The sequence below is a fragment of the Nomia melanderi genome, chromosome 12 (genome assembly GCF_051020985.1).
Source record: "Nomia melanderi isolate GNS246 chromosome 12, iyNomMela1, whole genome shotgun sequence".
NCBI classification, from domain to species: Eukaryota; Metazoa; Arthropoda; class Insecta; order Hymenoptera; family Halictidae; genus Nomia; species Nomia melanderi.
The window spans coordinates 9,582,863-9,596,987 of NC_135010.1; the positions used below are offsets into that span (position 1 = coordinate 9,582,863).

General features: G+C 50.4%; 2 protein-coding genes and 1 non-coding gene across 5 annotated transcripts in view; 2 read left to right on the top strand and 1 right to left on the bottom strand.

Moving 5' to 3' along the window:
- The window catches only part of Su(var)3-3 (lysine-specific histone demethylase Su(var)3-3), a 134,556-nt gene extending 129,071 nt beyond the window's left edge, over positions 1 to 5,485 (top strand). For all 3 annotated transcript variants that reach the window (XM_076372577.1, XM_076372576.1, XM_076372579.1), the window contains 4 exons: positions 779 to 1,071; positions 2,371 to 2,583; positions 3,187 to 3,385; positions 4,349 to 5,485. In XM_076372577.1, the coding sequence (XP_076228692.1) occupies positions 779 to 1,071; positions 2,371 to 2,583; positions 3,187 to 3,385; positions 4,349 to 4,530 (887 nt within the window). In that variant the 3' untranslated portion in view covers positions 4,531 to 5,485. The remainder of the gene's footprint in view (positions 1 to 778; positions 1,072 to 2,370; positions 2,584 to 3,186; positions 3,386 to 4,348) is intronic.
- A 2,858-nt stretch (positions 5,486 to 8,343) lies between these two features.
- On the bottom strand, positions 8,344 to 8,491 carry LOC116426406 (U1 spliceosomal RNA). The gene has a single exon (XR_004234902.1). It is a non-coding gene; the product is annotated as a U1 spliceosomal RNA (small nuclear RNA).
- Positions 8,492 to 9,961: 1,470 nt separating this feature from the next.
- On the top strand, positions 9,962 to 12,512 carry LOC116426392 (cilia- and flagella-associated protein 53). Its single transcript, XM_076372504.1, has one exon. The coding sequence runs from the start codon at positions 11,030 to 11,032 to the stop codon at positions 12,416 to 12,418; it is 1,389 nt and encodes a 462-aa protein (XP_076228619.1). The 5' UTR covers positions 9,962 to 11,029; the 3' UTR covers positions 12,419 to 12,512.
- The last annotated feature ends 1,613 nt before the right edge of the window (positions 12,513 to 14,125 follow it).

Genomic DNA, 14,125 nt, shown 5'->3' on the forward strand with positions numbered 1-14,125 from the left:
GTAGAACTATAGTGAACTGATTCATACATATACAACTTGACAGATTTCGATCTAGGTAAGTGGAAAGCATTTCCAAGGCACTTCAAGTTTATTCAAAACCAATATCCCAACAACACAGAAACTGAAACATTCCCATTCAGCCAAATGCAACACATGAAATAGTCATTCAATTGCACCACATAAATCAAAACCTGTTACAGTTCCCGAAATTCCTCTACAACCCCTACAAACCTCAATCCACTAAAAACCCCCTTGAGCCAGCGGTTTTCAACCTTTATACTACTACGCCTTCCTAAAACAATTTTTTCTTCTCCCTATGTTTTAATAGATGTAATAATATAGACACGTTTTAAATAATAACCGTATTACAAAATAACTTCACTGAATTTGTACTATTACGTTACGATATGAAGTTTTATTTCTAGACATTACGGTATGAACATTAATTTCTTATTAAAAACTTTGACGCCTCCCAGATTGGAAACCGCGGCCTTAACGCGTTCGCTACTAGCGTCATTTGACAGCCGTAATCCTATAGACATTATTATTAGAAATTATAAGCTACATTATATTCAGAAACTCAATGACTCGCTTCAATTTCATTTTTCCAATTTAGAAGATTCATTGAATTAATGAGAATATAATTGAAGAAACCGTTGCCGAAAGTCGCTGGTAGCAAGCGCGTCAACAAGAACCGCAACAACCCCTACGCCCAAACAGTAAAACTCCGGTCCGATAACCGGCGTCTTCTGACCTTTTTACCCGTCACCTTTTCCAGTTCGCAACGGATACTCGTGCGTACCTGTTGCTCTCTCGGAAGGCCTGGACATCCGATTGAACACGGCTGCCAGGGCGGTCCGGTACGGGGTGAACGGGGTGGAGGTGTGGGCCGCGCCCTCGCGCAGCCCCCACACAAATCACACGGTCTACAAAGCGGACGCGGTGCTGGTCACGCTGCCCCTCGGCGTCCTGAAGGCTTCCGCGCCGCCGTCCGCGGTCGCGTTCAACCCGCCGCTTCCGGACTGGAAGTCCCAGGCTATTCAGAGGCTCGGCTTCGGCAATTTAAATAAGGTAAGGCCCTCTCCGTGGTGGACCAGGGAAGGGGGGGGGGGGGCGAACGGTTCCACCGGTTAAGAGGAGGGGACAGCGAGAGGGAGAGGATCGTCTCTCGTCTCCGCGGCGTCGAGTCGCGCGGGCCCCCGGGCCCCGCTGATTTATGCGCCCGGCGAAAACGACGATCGAACTTGTCGACCGGTCCCCGAATGAGATATATTGTGATCCGGCGGTCTCTTTCGTCGCGAGCGAGCAGCGGCCCGGTGACGTGGCTCGTGTCGCTTCTTACGCCGGGGACACGTTCCTTTTACGGCCTCCCCGAGCGGGCGAACCCGCCGGAACGGAGGAACGGGCCGGACGGTTCCGCCGCGGCCGGACGGGGCCGAGCCGCTTTTACGAGCGTTCCTCGCCCCGGCCCGGGCCGTACTTTCGCATGCGAAATTAAAGGTTCATCGCGCCGGGGAAATGGGCTACGGCTGTCAGGATTTTTCGCCCGATAGCCCGTGAAACCGAATAAATTGAGGGTAATTTGGATGAATCGGGGGGACGCCCCGGCGCGCAGCCGCTCGCCGCCGATTCCGGGAGATCTGTCTTCGAGGACGCGCGCGCCCGTTTGTCCCTTCCGATGCGCGCGCGGGATCCGCTGCACACCGATGCGACCGCGGAGAATGCGCCTCGGATTAACGAGGATCGAGCGGGATGGTCTCTTTCGGAAGTTCGGTCCTTCGGGGATCGGTGGATCTTTTTTTCGTAATTGGGAACTTTCGGGGAACTTCTTCTCTTGCTTCCAGTAACGTTCGAATGTTTCGGACCTTGGTTGTTCGATTGGTAACACCGTGAGGTTCAATGAGATCAGCCCATAACCTGTTGGTTTCTTGGGAATATATTTCCTAAACATTGTATCAAAATGAATAATTCGATATTCTACTTGCTGTTTCTAAAGTCGCAACGATCTCAATGTAAATGAACAACTAGTCAAGATAAACGGTGTAAGCAAGGAAAAAAGTTAATCGTGGATAATGGTAAATTGAAAGCACGGGTACATTCGTCAGCGCCGCGAACAGGTCAGGAACCGCGGTCTATTTTCTCGGACGTTCGTTCCCAAAGAGACCACGAAGTGTTCATGGCGGAAAAGCAAGAAAATACCGGCTTTTAAACGATCGATCGCCGGGAGTTTCCCGTCGTTAGAGCGGAGAGGGTTCCTCGTCTCCGGGTGCGCGTCGAATCGTTGTCTCCTAGGAGAGTAATCGTTAAGCCCTCGGCCCAGCGCCGAGATTCAGGGGTCGGAAGGTAACGCCGCTAAATCCGTCACGTCAGGTGGTGCTGTGCTTCGAGCGGATCTTCTGGGACCCGACCGCCAATTTGTTCGGCCACGTGGGAAGCACGACCGCGTCGCGCGGCGAGCTTTTCTTGTTCTGGAACTTGTACAAGGCGCCCGTGCTGCTCGCGTTGGTGGCCGGCGAGGCGGCCTGCGTAATGGAAAACGTCAGCGACGACGTGATCGTCGGACGCTGCATCGCCGTTCTGAAGGTAACACGAGAATCCATTCTTGCGACCGTGAAATCTTATTTTCATCCCTTAACCGTCGGACCTCTTTCCCCATCCGATCGATTATTAATCTCGATACCGGCAGATACTCTCCGTTTCATTATGAACATAGAGTCTGTGGTATCAGGTTCCGTCTATAAAAGACTCTCACGAGAACCGCTTCAAAGGTAACTCCTTCCGATTTCAATAAAATTTAATAGGGCGATAGGTCTGTATCCATAATATACGTAATTGCTGCCTCGGATAGTTCCAGTTTCGAAGGAACAATTACTTAAGATGTTACGATTATGGAAATGCGGATAATTCTATGAAATTACTTTTGTGCTCCTTATTTTCTTATTACCAACGGAACCGTTCTGTTACGTTTATTGCGGATACACGTCTATTGTACCGCCGAATCCCATGGAAATCATGGGAGATCGCTTCCGAAGGAATCTTTATCGATCAAACCTTTTTCTGCATGTTGTAAACATTCGAGTGCACGTCGGAATTTGTTTTAATTTCTCGCGGACGTCGTTACGGTGCATGACGAGGGGTTCGTTTATTATGGATACGTCGGGTTCTGATCGCCGCACGATTTTCCAGGGTATTTTCGGGAATCAAGTGGTACCACAGCCACGCGAGAGCGTGGTGACGAGATGGAGGGCGGATCCCTGGGCACGAGGATCCTACAGTTTCGTCGCGGTCGGCAGTTCCGGCAGCGATTACGATCTCTTGGCAGCTCCGGTCGCACCGCCGCCCAGCCCTGGCGCCCCACCCCCGCAGCCGAGAGTCTTTTTCGCAGGTAAATATTTAGACTCCGCGTTATTTCGAGCGGCCACTTATTTCCCCGCCTCTTTTCCTGCGGGGAAACAAAGTCAACTGGTTCCCTCTTTTGCCGGGGAACCGGGCTGCAAGTTTTATAGCCGCGCCGAGCAGTTTCGTTTCCAGAGAATGCGCTTTTCTATCTCCTCTCTCTTTCCCTCTCGTTCACCGCTTCGCGACTTCGCTTCACCCAGACGTTTCACAAACCAGGGATTCAAACAGTCTCGTAATGGGTTTATTGAATCGTTCTATGAAACACTTATTGCGGTACACTCTACCGACTTCGATGTGCTATGTTCCGTTCGCTCGTCTTTCATTTCGCCCCTTGTTGTCTCTAAATTCTTGATTAAACTCGAATCTGCGAACTGATTTTCGAACGGTTGCTTCGCCGGGCTGTAATGGACCAGTCCCTCAACGTCTGCTGAATGAAATCGGTTGAAGTCGCACAGAATATTTACGAATACACTCATTCACGTGACATTTTACAACAATTCTGTAACGACCTTCTACACCTTTCTCCCTTTATAAATGAATCGATCAATCTACGGTTACAATGTTTGCACTTCAATAGCATTCTATCTTCTCGGCTTTTTACGTAGAATACATATTCTCGAATTTCGGATAACTGCGATTTACAACTTCGGCTAACTGCGATTTACAACTTCGCGTAATCGCGGTTCACAATCCGGAACACTCGTAATTTACAACTTCGAGTAATCACGGTTCACAATCCGGGACAATCGTAATTTACAACTTCGGGCAACTGCAACTCACAGTTCCCCGTGATCACAATTCACCGTTTGGGACAATCGCGATTTACAACTCCGGATATCCACAGCTCACGGTTTCTCGCGACGGCAATTCTCAATTACTCGTAACGGCGGCTCACAATTCCCGAACGTTTCTATCGATGATGGACCAGACCCGATTTCTGTGTTTTCAGGCGAGCACACCATAAGAAATTACCCAGCCACGGTGCACGGGGCATTCCTGAGCGGCCTCCGCGAGGGTGGACGCATCGCCGACCAGCTCTGCGGCAGCCCGTACGCGCCCCCGGCGATGCCCGCTGCCGGCACACCGTCGACGGGCATACCCGCGCCCACCGCGACCAGCTCGACGCCTTAAACGGTCCAGCCGCGGACGCCGTGTACGACGATACCGTGTCACATTCGCTTAAACGCCGGGCAAACGAGAACACCGGCCGGAACCGAACCCTCCAAGACACTTAACCGCGGCCAATCCGGCCCGCTCGCGTTCCGTTCCGCGTTACAATTTTAACTGTCGACGTTGATTCTCGAGCGGGATAGTACCTACACGATTAGACAGGGAATGAAAACGGCATTACCAAGCACCCACCTCGATCCGTTCGGCGCGGATTTCATCTTCCGTGATTCTCGGTCGAGCCTGCTCGGACAGATGCCAGTGATAAGTATTCAGTGATCGGGTATCGAGTAACCGTGGAGTATATTCGATTCGTTCGAGGACTCATTCGTTGTTTTAAGAGAATCGCCTTACCTTGCACGCGAGTGCTAGACTATACCTGGGAACAGCGGAAACTAATTTGCTTGTTTACTACTTCGCCTTTCGTTCTTATTGCTCGACTGCAAGTGTTAAACACTTGGAACGGTTAGCTTGAGACTTGTTGAATGAAACTATGATAGTGGATACTCGAGCAACGTGATTTCCATTGCAGAATAGACGTAACTTGATTATCGAATCGAGAGGTGTCTATAATTTCTGGAATCGTGAATCGGGAGAGAGATTCGTTTCTGCTGTTTCTATTCGCCCAGTAATGATTTCTCGAGGGAACTGCCACGTTTTGTGAAAGTTGTCGTTGGCACGTGAAATGGAAGGAGACATTATTGGGCGATTAAGTGTCGCGTCGATTGTAGTCTAGCGCACGCCGGTTCCATTCTCCATTTTATTCGTCGATCGGCGTCGTAGAAATTCGTCGAACCGCCGAGGACCGCAACGAGAGTATGTAGGTTCATCGAGGTAGATTCGTGCCTTGCTTCGCTCCACTTTCACACGTTCATGATTGCTTAGTTTGTACATTATTATAGAATCATTTTTCACTGTACACGTTGGAGTATTCTGTTTACCTGTAACTCTCTTTTCTACTCGCTTCGTATTATTCGCATGCTTCACAAACGTCCCCACCTGGACTCTCCGGCCTAGGTACCATGCTTCCGTCGCTTGTCACGTGATCTTCGAGTCGCCGTCAGCTTCCAGCATCGTCCGGTTTGCTCCGCTGTGATGGACCAGACGATCCCGTCTCTACAGTGTCTGGAAATTACCGTTGAACGAAATAATTGTGAATCGATCGATGGAACAGCGAAGTCCGTCTTTGAACTGTTAAGAGACGACTTCACCGGACTGCGAAATTTTCTGCATTTATAATGTTATTTTTTATCTGACGAGACAATGCGCGAGGAGAATCGATGTTTGTTCGATCTTACTAAATTGATCTACAAGGACGTACATTCGTGTCAAATTCTGTATTGATGATCAGACTGCGCACAAAGATGTGCGATCGCCCCGTGAATCTTCGCGCGGATAGAAGCGTTTGCGCGTTGACTTAGAGAAATTGTAGTCGAAAAGGGGATATGTACATTCTATGAAAAATTCTGTTGATCTCTAAGCGAAATGAAAAGGTCGTTAAAACGTGACGAATTATCGAAAATCCTGTGCGGTGTAGATGCATAAAATTCGCAGTCTAAGTACCACTCACCGATTAAATCTGCGTCGAACGCACACGCCGCGTCGTTCGAGTTCGTTAACGCGTCGAGTGCCGCGTGGACCGTCGGCCAGTCATGTTGGCTGACTTTCTACTCGTTTTCACACTTTGTTAAAAAAGATACGCTGCGTATGACCCTGTAACCCTTCCGTTGCCAAGGGCGATCGTTGAACTGCGAATTCTATGCATTTGTAACGATTTCGATGTCCGAATGTTCCGCGAAGTGAAATATTTCAGGTAAATGTACCGAGACGTTTGTCCTTTCCGGAATACAAAGCTTCTAACGATGAAAATTTAATCTAGTGACTGCAGCGACTCGTTGCTGAAAGCTTCTCGTGCCCTAAAACTCACCGCAAAAGCTTCGAGCGACAAGGCTGATCGAGTTTGACCTTTAAACGAAATTACACCAAGCGTATCCTTACAATTCTTAGCATACTAATTCGAAGCAATTCAACCAAGGATCCGAATAACTTCAGCGCCCCCTCGGCAAACCGAAAGACGTCGGACTCGATTTACTACAAAGCGCAGACTGGCGATTCAAGTCTCCCAAACGATGAACAAGCATCACCGTAACGAAAGGGTTAATTATATATTCTTCAAATAGAAATACATGTTATATTTTATAGCGCATATCGTAATTCTCTCCTCCCCATAATTTCTGCGCTCCCGAATTCCAACGAACGCGCCAACGCAGAGCCGCCGATGGTCCACGCGGTGCGAAACGAAGAAAATCGTCGAGCCACTCGACGGTGCGGGCAAATTTTAATGAAATCCAAGAAATTCGAAACTCGCTCGAATCTCGTATACAGATGTTAACCCTCGCGAGCGTTCGAGATTGCGAGACCTAGGCGCACGCAAGAATGTACAATAAAGAGAAAGACATGTTTCTATGGTAAAACCCTGCGTTCGACGACGAAAGCGGATGGCGACCGATCCCCGCGACCCTTTACCAAAAATCACCGGTGAGATCTCGTCGAGCCTCGTCGAGCTTCATCGCTGCATCGATCCGATCCGGTCGGCGGTTCCCGGACTGTAATCCCGGGGACTTACAGTCGGCGGGCGGGCAACCGATCGGCGTTTCAGTCGACGGTAATGCCTCGATACGGCCGTTTCCGAGCCATTTCACCGGGGATTCCCCGATGATCGAGTGACAGACCATTGTGAGAACGTCTCAGAGTCCCGGCCCGCGTTCGTCACCCTCGAGCCTCGCGAGTTCTCACCGTTGTCCGAGGAACGGCTCGGAGGGTAAGTTAAGCTGCGCAATAAGAACTGTCAATGTCTCAAGAGAGGATTCCTGGCGACTACTCTGACGGCAGAACTAGGCGAATCCCGCGGCACTAGTCCCTCTTACGAGGTTTCACGCCGCGGCCCGCGAAAAACCTCATCCCCGGGTCTTTTCACCGACAAAACGCCCCATTCTCTCGATGCCTCGCATTTCCCTTAGACGCCGCTCCGCACGGCCTGGCGGCAGCACGGTTTTCCGTCGCGAGAGAGCCTCCGACGCCGTTGAAATGGGTCACGCATCCCCGCGAATTCGCTCGAGCTACTTGTCCGACGTGGATGGTTGAAGGAAGTCTCGAGGCCCGATTGATTTCCTTTGATTTCGCTTCCTTCGCCGGCTGGAGAGCCTTTACAGACGCGCTCGAGGGTGCTCGGGGTCCGGCCGAGTATGTAGGTTATCCTTGACGCTTTGCTAGGCTCTTTGCTGGCCCTTCGAGAAGTCGGTTACGAAGCTCGTTACGTTTTCGATATTGACGCGGTAGCTTGGAGTTAAGGCGAACTCGTACCGTGGATTTGAAGCTCGATTTGGTAAGTATGGATATAAATGATCCTTTGACTCCAGGCTGGGGGAAATACTTGTCGGAACTGAACATTGTAGAGTAGAACGTATAGATTCGCGAGGGAGGTATATATTTCCTCTTAGCGAAAACGAAATGGGATAAGAGGTTAACGATGATTAACGGTAACGAGAGTAATCCTTTGTTACCGTTTATCGAATAAAGCAATAACGTTATTTATTGAATGAAAGCGATGGAAAATGTGAAAAGGGACTTCGGTTCGAATGAATGCGACACACGCGTTGCACGTCGCGTTCAACGAAGGCCACGTCTCTGTTAGCGAAACAGAAGAGGATCGTCGACGATGGAGAATCGGCAGAATGATGAGAGATGTACGAAGGGATTTTCATTGAGGAATTAATGCGTGGAACCCACGGCCTGCAACGGTTCCACACTATCAAAAATTCAACGCACAAATACCCGTTACGAGTATTCACGGGCTTCAGCGCGTAGCCTCTCGCCCGGGGGAACCACCTCGTTGATCATGGTGTCCCCTGCGCCAGGTTAGTATGAACCTGCCACTCGCTGCTAGCCCCATGATCATAGCTTCGCTTCCAATCTTTACCATCGAGAAACTGGAAAAACCGAAACTCCATCCATCGGAATTTTCGATAAACTCGTGTAATAATTGACGAACGAGCCGGCGATCGATCGCACGGAAACGGGTGACCGATAAAATCCGTCCTCCTTGCAACTGGATATCGCTGGAAGAAGAATCGCGTAAAGATTCCCGGGGAAATGGAAAAGAATCGATTCGACGTTCGAGTCGCTTGTAAAAATAGCTGACGTAGAGCAGCGTGATCGAAGAGCGGCGAGAGTTTTTCCCTGGGTCGAGTGAATTCAGAGGAGTTCAATGAATATCGCAGTAAACACTGCGACGTTTGTGTATTGAGGGAAGAAAGTGAAAAGGTGGAAGTATTTGCATGCGTTAAACAGTACGTTTAAACAAATTATCTTCCAAGCTGGCATTGCAATCGATTTTTATGAAATTCTCAGATTCAGAAGCTGCTGTAAAGATGTAGTAACAAGTATCATGGAACGAAGGCTCGATTCTGTAGAAAAATCGCACGGTATCCCTGTTTGATTTCTAAAATACTGAAGATTGTAATCATTAATTAGACCATAGAGTCGATTAGAATATAACTCCCAGAAACCGGGCCGCCGTTGCGATCTGTCGATCCGCCTGCAATCGTCGATGTTTTCTCGTAGCGTTCGGGGGATTGGGACGTTCGAGCGGGCTGGTGGTGCAAGGGGAGCCGAAATTGTCGAACAGCTCAGGGCTCGCCTCGTCGCGAGCAAGAAAGTAATTATCCAGCAGTACCGGCCGTAAAATCGTTAGATCAGAGGAGAAGAGCAACGCGGTAGTTCGACGGCGAAGTGCTAACATTGCGCGGCGTCGGAACTTCGGGACTTCGACGAGGTGGCTCGTCTTTCGAGTTCATCGAGTTTACGAGAACTCGGCGTAGTTCGATTACACGCCCCCCCGGGCTGCCACGGGCTGTAACGCAATATCTATATCGAAGTAATCAAGCACACAATATCCCCGATTTAGGCAGGAAATTTCGCGGAGCCGGAAGCGGGAGCGATTGCAACGCGGCGTCGAGTTTCAAATTATGCGAGACAGGTCGCTCGCGATCTCCTGACTCACGCAAATCGTTCCCCGACGCTCTTTCCTCCGCGTATCAATTTTATTTCGACGCTGATGTCTCTTCCGGAGGAAACGTTCGGATACATTAGGTGCATTTTTCAAACGAAAGTCGAGAGAAGGATTGTAATTCGAGAGTAATATTTATTTCATCGTTGTAAGATTCAGTTTCCAGATTATCGGGTATGACGCTAACAACTCGACGTCTAATAGTTAAGAATTGAAAAATTCTTTCAAAGCATTTAGTTCCATCAATTCGGCATATTTCTTGTTTTACACAAGCTCGCGCTCGAGAAAGCAATTATTTCTCTACACCAGTACTCGTTAGTCTATGTACTCTATGGCCCCCAGTACCTCTCGACCCGCGAAACAAGTTCCCACGGAGTGTTTGCAAAAATAACGTAGGAAAATCCGTGTTTGTATGATGGTCCCGCGTCCGCTCAATTAGCGAGCCACGGTCCCGCGACTCCTCGGTGCCGGCACCTTTTCAAAATATTGAATTGCGCCCTCAGCCTGGCCATACACAAGCGTCTCCCGCAGTCCAATAACTCGCGCCGCTCCTTGCCAGACTCCTTTCAGACACGGTGAGCCGCGTTTCAACGGAGTCGCGTGCTGCCAGTCACGTTCTGGGGCATTGAGCGACGTCCAAGTGTACCCAGTCTAACCGGGTCGTAACTAGACCGCCGCTGCAAATCAACCCCACCCTCAAATATTAATTCAATAGGGCGGACTATCGTCATAGTAACCGTAAACACGGCTCGGCCCGCCGCTGGCGAGCGAGCGAACCTCTTGTTTCAAGCCATTCGCCGCCGGTCGTCGACGATTTGCTCTCGAGATGAACGTGACGCCGTTGCCGAAGGTGCGATGCGGCCCTTTGATCCCGAGGAGGCACCCGCGGGCGGTGATCGGCAGCCCGAAGGGCGCGATAGGCTACCGATTGCGAGAGCGCGCTGACTGCGTTATCCTGCCGTACCGGGACAGGTCCGCGATCGAGCAGCACGAGGCGGAGAGGAGGAGGGAGCACGAGCACCTGATCAAGACCATGGACTTCGAGGAGCAGACGGACAGGAGGATCAACAAAAAGAAAGTCTGGAGCCACGTTCGGCAAGGTATCCGGCCGGGAGTAAGCGTGACGGGGGTTCGGGGATGGACTAGGTGCAAACTGGTTCGGCATCGCCGGTTTAGGATGTTCTCGTTGGTTCGATCGCCTGTTCGATTGCGTTTCTCGGTGTTTCTTGAGTTCATGGATCAGGGTATTTGAAAGATGCAACGATCGGTTGGTAGCTGAAGGTTCATAGACGACTGAATTGCTTCGGCTTTCCATTACCATCGAAATAGTTCGAATGGCAGGTGGAATATAATCAGATTTTAGGATTAACGATACGTAGGTTGAGCAAGGAAACGATGAAGTATTCTTTGAAGTATTTAGAGCTATTGCTGATGGATTCCCCAGGACTAGCAGCCCACGAGGATACAGTGAACGAGCGAAGGCAGAAGCTTCGCGAGGTTCTGCTGCGCGAGCAGATGAGCCTGACCCGCGAGGTGGTCGATCAGGCCCAGCACGGCGATGACGCGAGGATGGACGAAATGCGGGAGCGGACGGAGCAGCTGAGGAAGCAGCAGGAGGAGCAGCGTCTGGCGCTGGTGGCTGCGAAAAGGATGCAACAGTACCTGGCCCGGTGTCCCGAGATCCGGGAGCAGATGGCTAAGAAGTACACGGTCGAGGTGAAAGAGAGTAACCTGATTCAAATGGCGGAGAACGAGGCTAAAAGGCGAGAGAACGAGGAGATAGAGAAATTGTGGCACAACCTGATGCTGAGAGACGTGGAAGCGAAGAAGGAGAGGGAGGTAGAGGAAGCTAAGACTCGTTGTCTCGGTGGCCGAGAAGTAGTCATGACTCTAGAGAAGCAGATAGCGGGCAAACTGGCCCTGGAGGAACAGAAGAAGCAAATTCAGGAAGAGGACAGGGAGTACGTGGCCTGTCTGAAGGAGGAGATGCGCAAGGAGGAACTGGAGAGGCTGGAGAACGAGCGTAGGAAAAGGGATGCGTTGAAGAAGGAACTCCAGGGGCAAGTGTTAGGCGCGAAGAGACGACTAGCCGAAAAGGCTCGCAGAGAGGCTGAAATGGACCGTTTGAGGGACACCTTGGCAGCAGCAGAGCTGGCTAAGGAGAAGAGCAAGATTAAGGAGTCCAGCGTTGTCCTGCGCAGGGAGCTATTAGCCTATTTGCAGTACCTGGAAGACGTCAGGAAGGAAGAAGCCATGAGGGACGTCGCCGTGGATCGCATCATCGAGGAATCAGCGAAAGAAGCTAATGCCAGGCGAGACCTCGCGGTGAAGCAGTTCAAGGAAGCTAGGAAGAGAGTTCTGCAGGATGTTCTTCGGGGTCGCGACGAACAAATGGAACTGCAGCGTCAAAGGGAAAGAGACGAAGAAGAGAAACGCAGGTTGGAGAGGGAGGAGATGGAAAAGGCTATCGAGACAGAGGCAAAGTTGACTATTTACGCCAGACAAGAGGATAAGGATCGGAAACTACGATACAAACGGGATCTAGAGGAGCAAAGGAAGTGCGCGGACGACTGCCGTCGCCGGGAAGCCGAGGGAACGGAGAAATGGTACCGGGAAGAGGCGAAACGGCGGGAAGAGGACCTGAAGCTTACCGACGAGCTGCTGACGGCTTCCGAGGATATCACGCCGCATCCTTTCAAGGTATTGCTGAAGCAATGCGCTGCGAGATACGCCGCGGAGAAAGAGGGTCAGTGTTACTGTCCTCCTCCTTTATCCGCGGAGTGAACGAGTGAATTAATAAATTGATGGGAAACTAGGGAGATAATAGGACACCGTCTTTGTATCAGTAGAATTTTCACAGCTTTGTATTCTTTGTAAAATAAAGTCACCCAGGAGTACCGTAAAAATGTGAAAATTACAATTAATGCATTCCTTCTCGTCGGCGACAGGATCCACGATCCACACGTTGATCCACAGCACAGTTGGTACTGCAAGCTCCATCTCTGGCAGCCGGCGGAACTGTTCAACGCATCCGCGATCGGTATCGCAGGCTCCTGCACCGTTTATCGATCTTCAATTATATTTTTTCCGCGCGGAGCACGATTTTCGCGAGACCTCGTCCCAAAAGTATTTCGAATACTGTTCAAACAAGGGTGCCGTTCGAAAAAGGATTTTTTAATGCGACGATCGCCGCCGATTCATCGGTTGTTCCCTCGTGACAGGGTTTGAAACGCGTTTCTGGCGTTCACCCGTCACCGTAGACGATAAATGAATCACGTTTGACGTGCACGCGAGTCGCGGGCAATCACGCCGAAATATACTTCGCGGAACCGTGGCCAATACGATTAATTCTGTCATCGAATCGTATCATTATCCACGACGCGGCATCTGGTGCCTCCGGTGTCTCGGGATCGGAATAATTACGCGGCATGAGCTGCGAAGCGTTACTCGCCGTTCCCCTTCCGACTTTTTTTTATTATTACGCGATTTATATTTCGCTTAAAAACGCGTCTCAGTTCGCCGCCTGCGGCTCGATAATTCCTTCTTTCTCCGACCACCGCCCGTCGTCCCTCCCGCCCGCCTTCCTCAGCGTGTATTTACAGCGCGACGTTAAACTCTCGAGTCTCTTGCAGCACCTCCGGGCAATTGCTTTGAAATTCACGGCGAACCAGTCCGAAGTGCAAATTGACACTCCACTCGGATTGAATAGCATAACTTGCCCCGGTGTACACCGGGTAGAAACCGTAAATTACCTACGGGTCGTTCGATTATCGGGAAAACACGCGGCCCGCGGTTACACGCGCGCTTTCGAAGGAGCGAGGTATTAACGAGCGGACTCCGGAAAAATTAATGGTGAATTAATCGCTCGCTGTCCGCCGTGCACGCCGCGTTTGTGGCGGAGCGACTGTACGCGGAATGCGTTCCGGTTTGCCGCGAGTTATGTCGAAACTGTCGGGAACATGGCATCGAGCAATGAAAACGAGTTTCTCGTTTAGATAAATGTTCCTCGAAGATCTCGATATTCCTGTTGTTTCCCGCTCGCGGAATTTTTCGTCCGCGAGCCAACGGATCATCGCTGATGACAGCGCGGTAATCTGTGGCGGTGTCCGGCGGAAATTCCCACGAACCCGAGTCGTCGCTAGAATAAATTTCCTCGAGTATTAAATTCCTTTTTGAACCGCCCGATATTCGTATGCCGGATATATTAAAATATTTTCTGTTGGGCTCCCGACGTATTCCGCAATTTTCATGCGGCGTCTTTGTGTGTACCGTGTGCGGGCTGCGCGGCCATCTTGTCGGGGCAGCGGAAGACTGATGATTACCATGGCGGTACGATTGGTGTTTTGCCCGGAGCGCTGTGGTTTTACGGAACGAAATATAGAACAGTGTATTGAATTACTTAATCTGGAGTTAGCTTATTAACATACTGACTGTTGAATCAGCACTCATCAAAGTCTCATGCGATCGTAATAATTAACGAAACAGAAACTG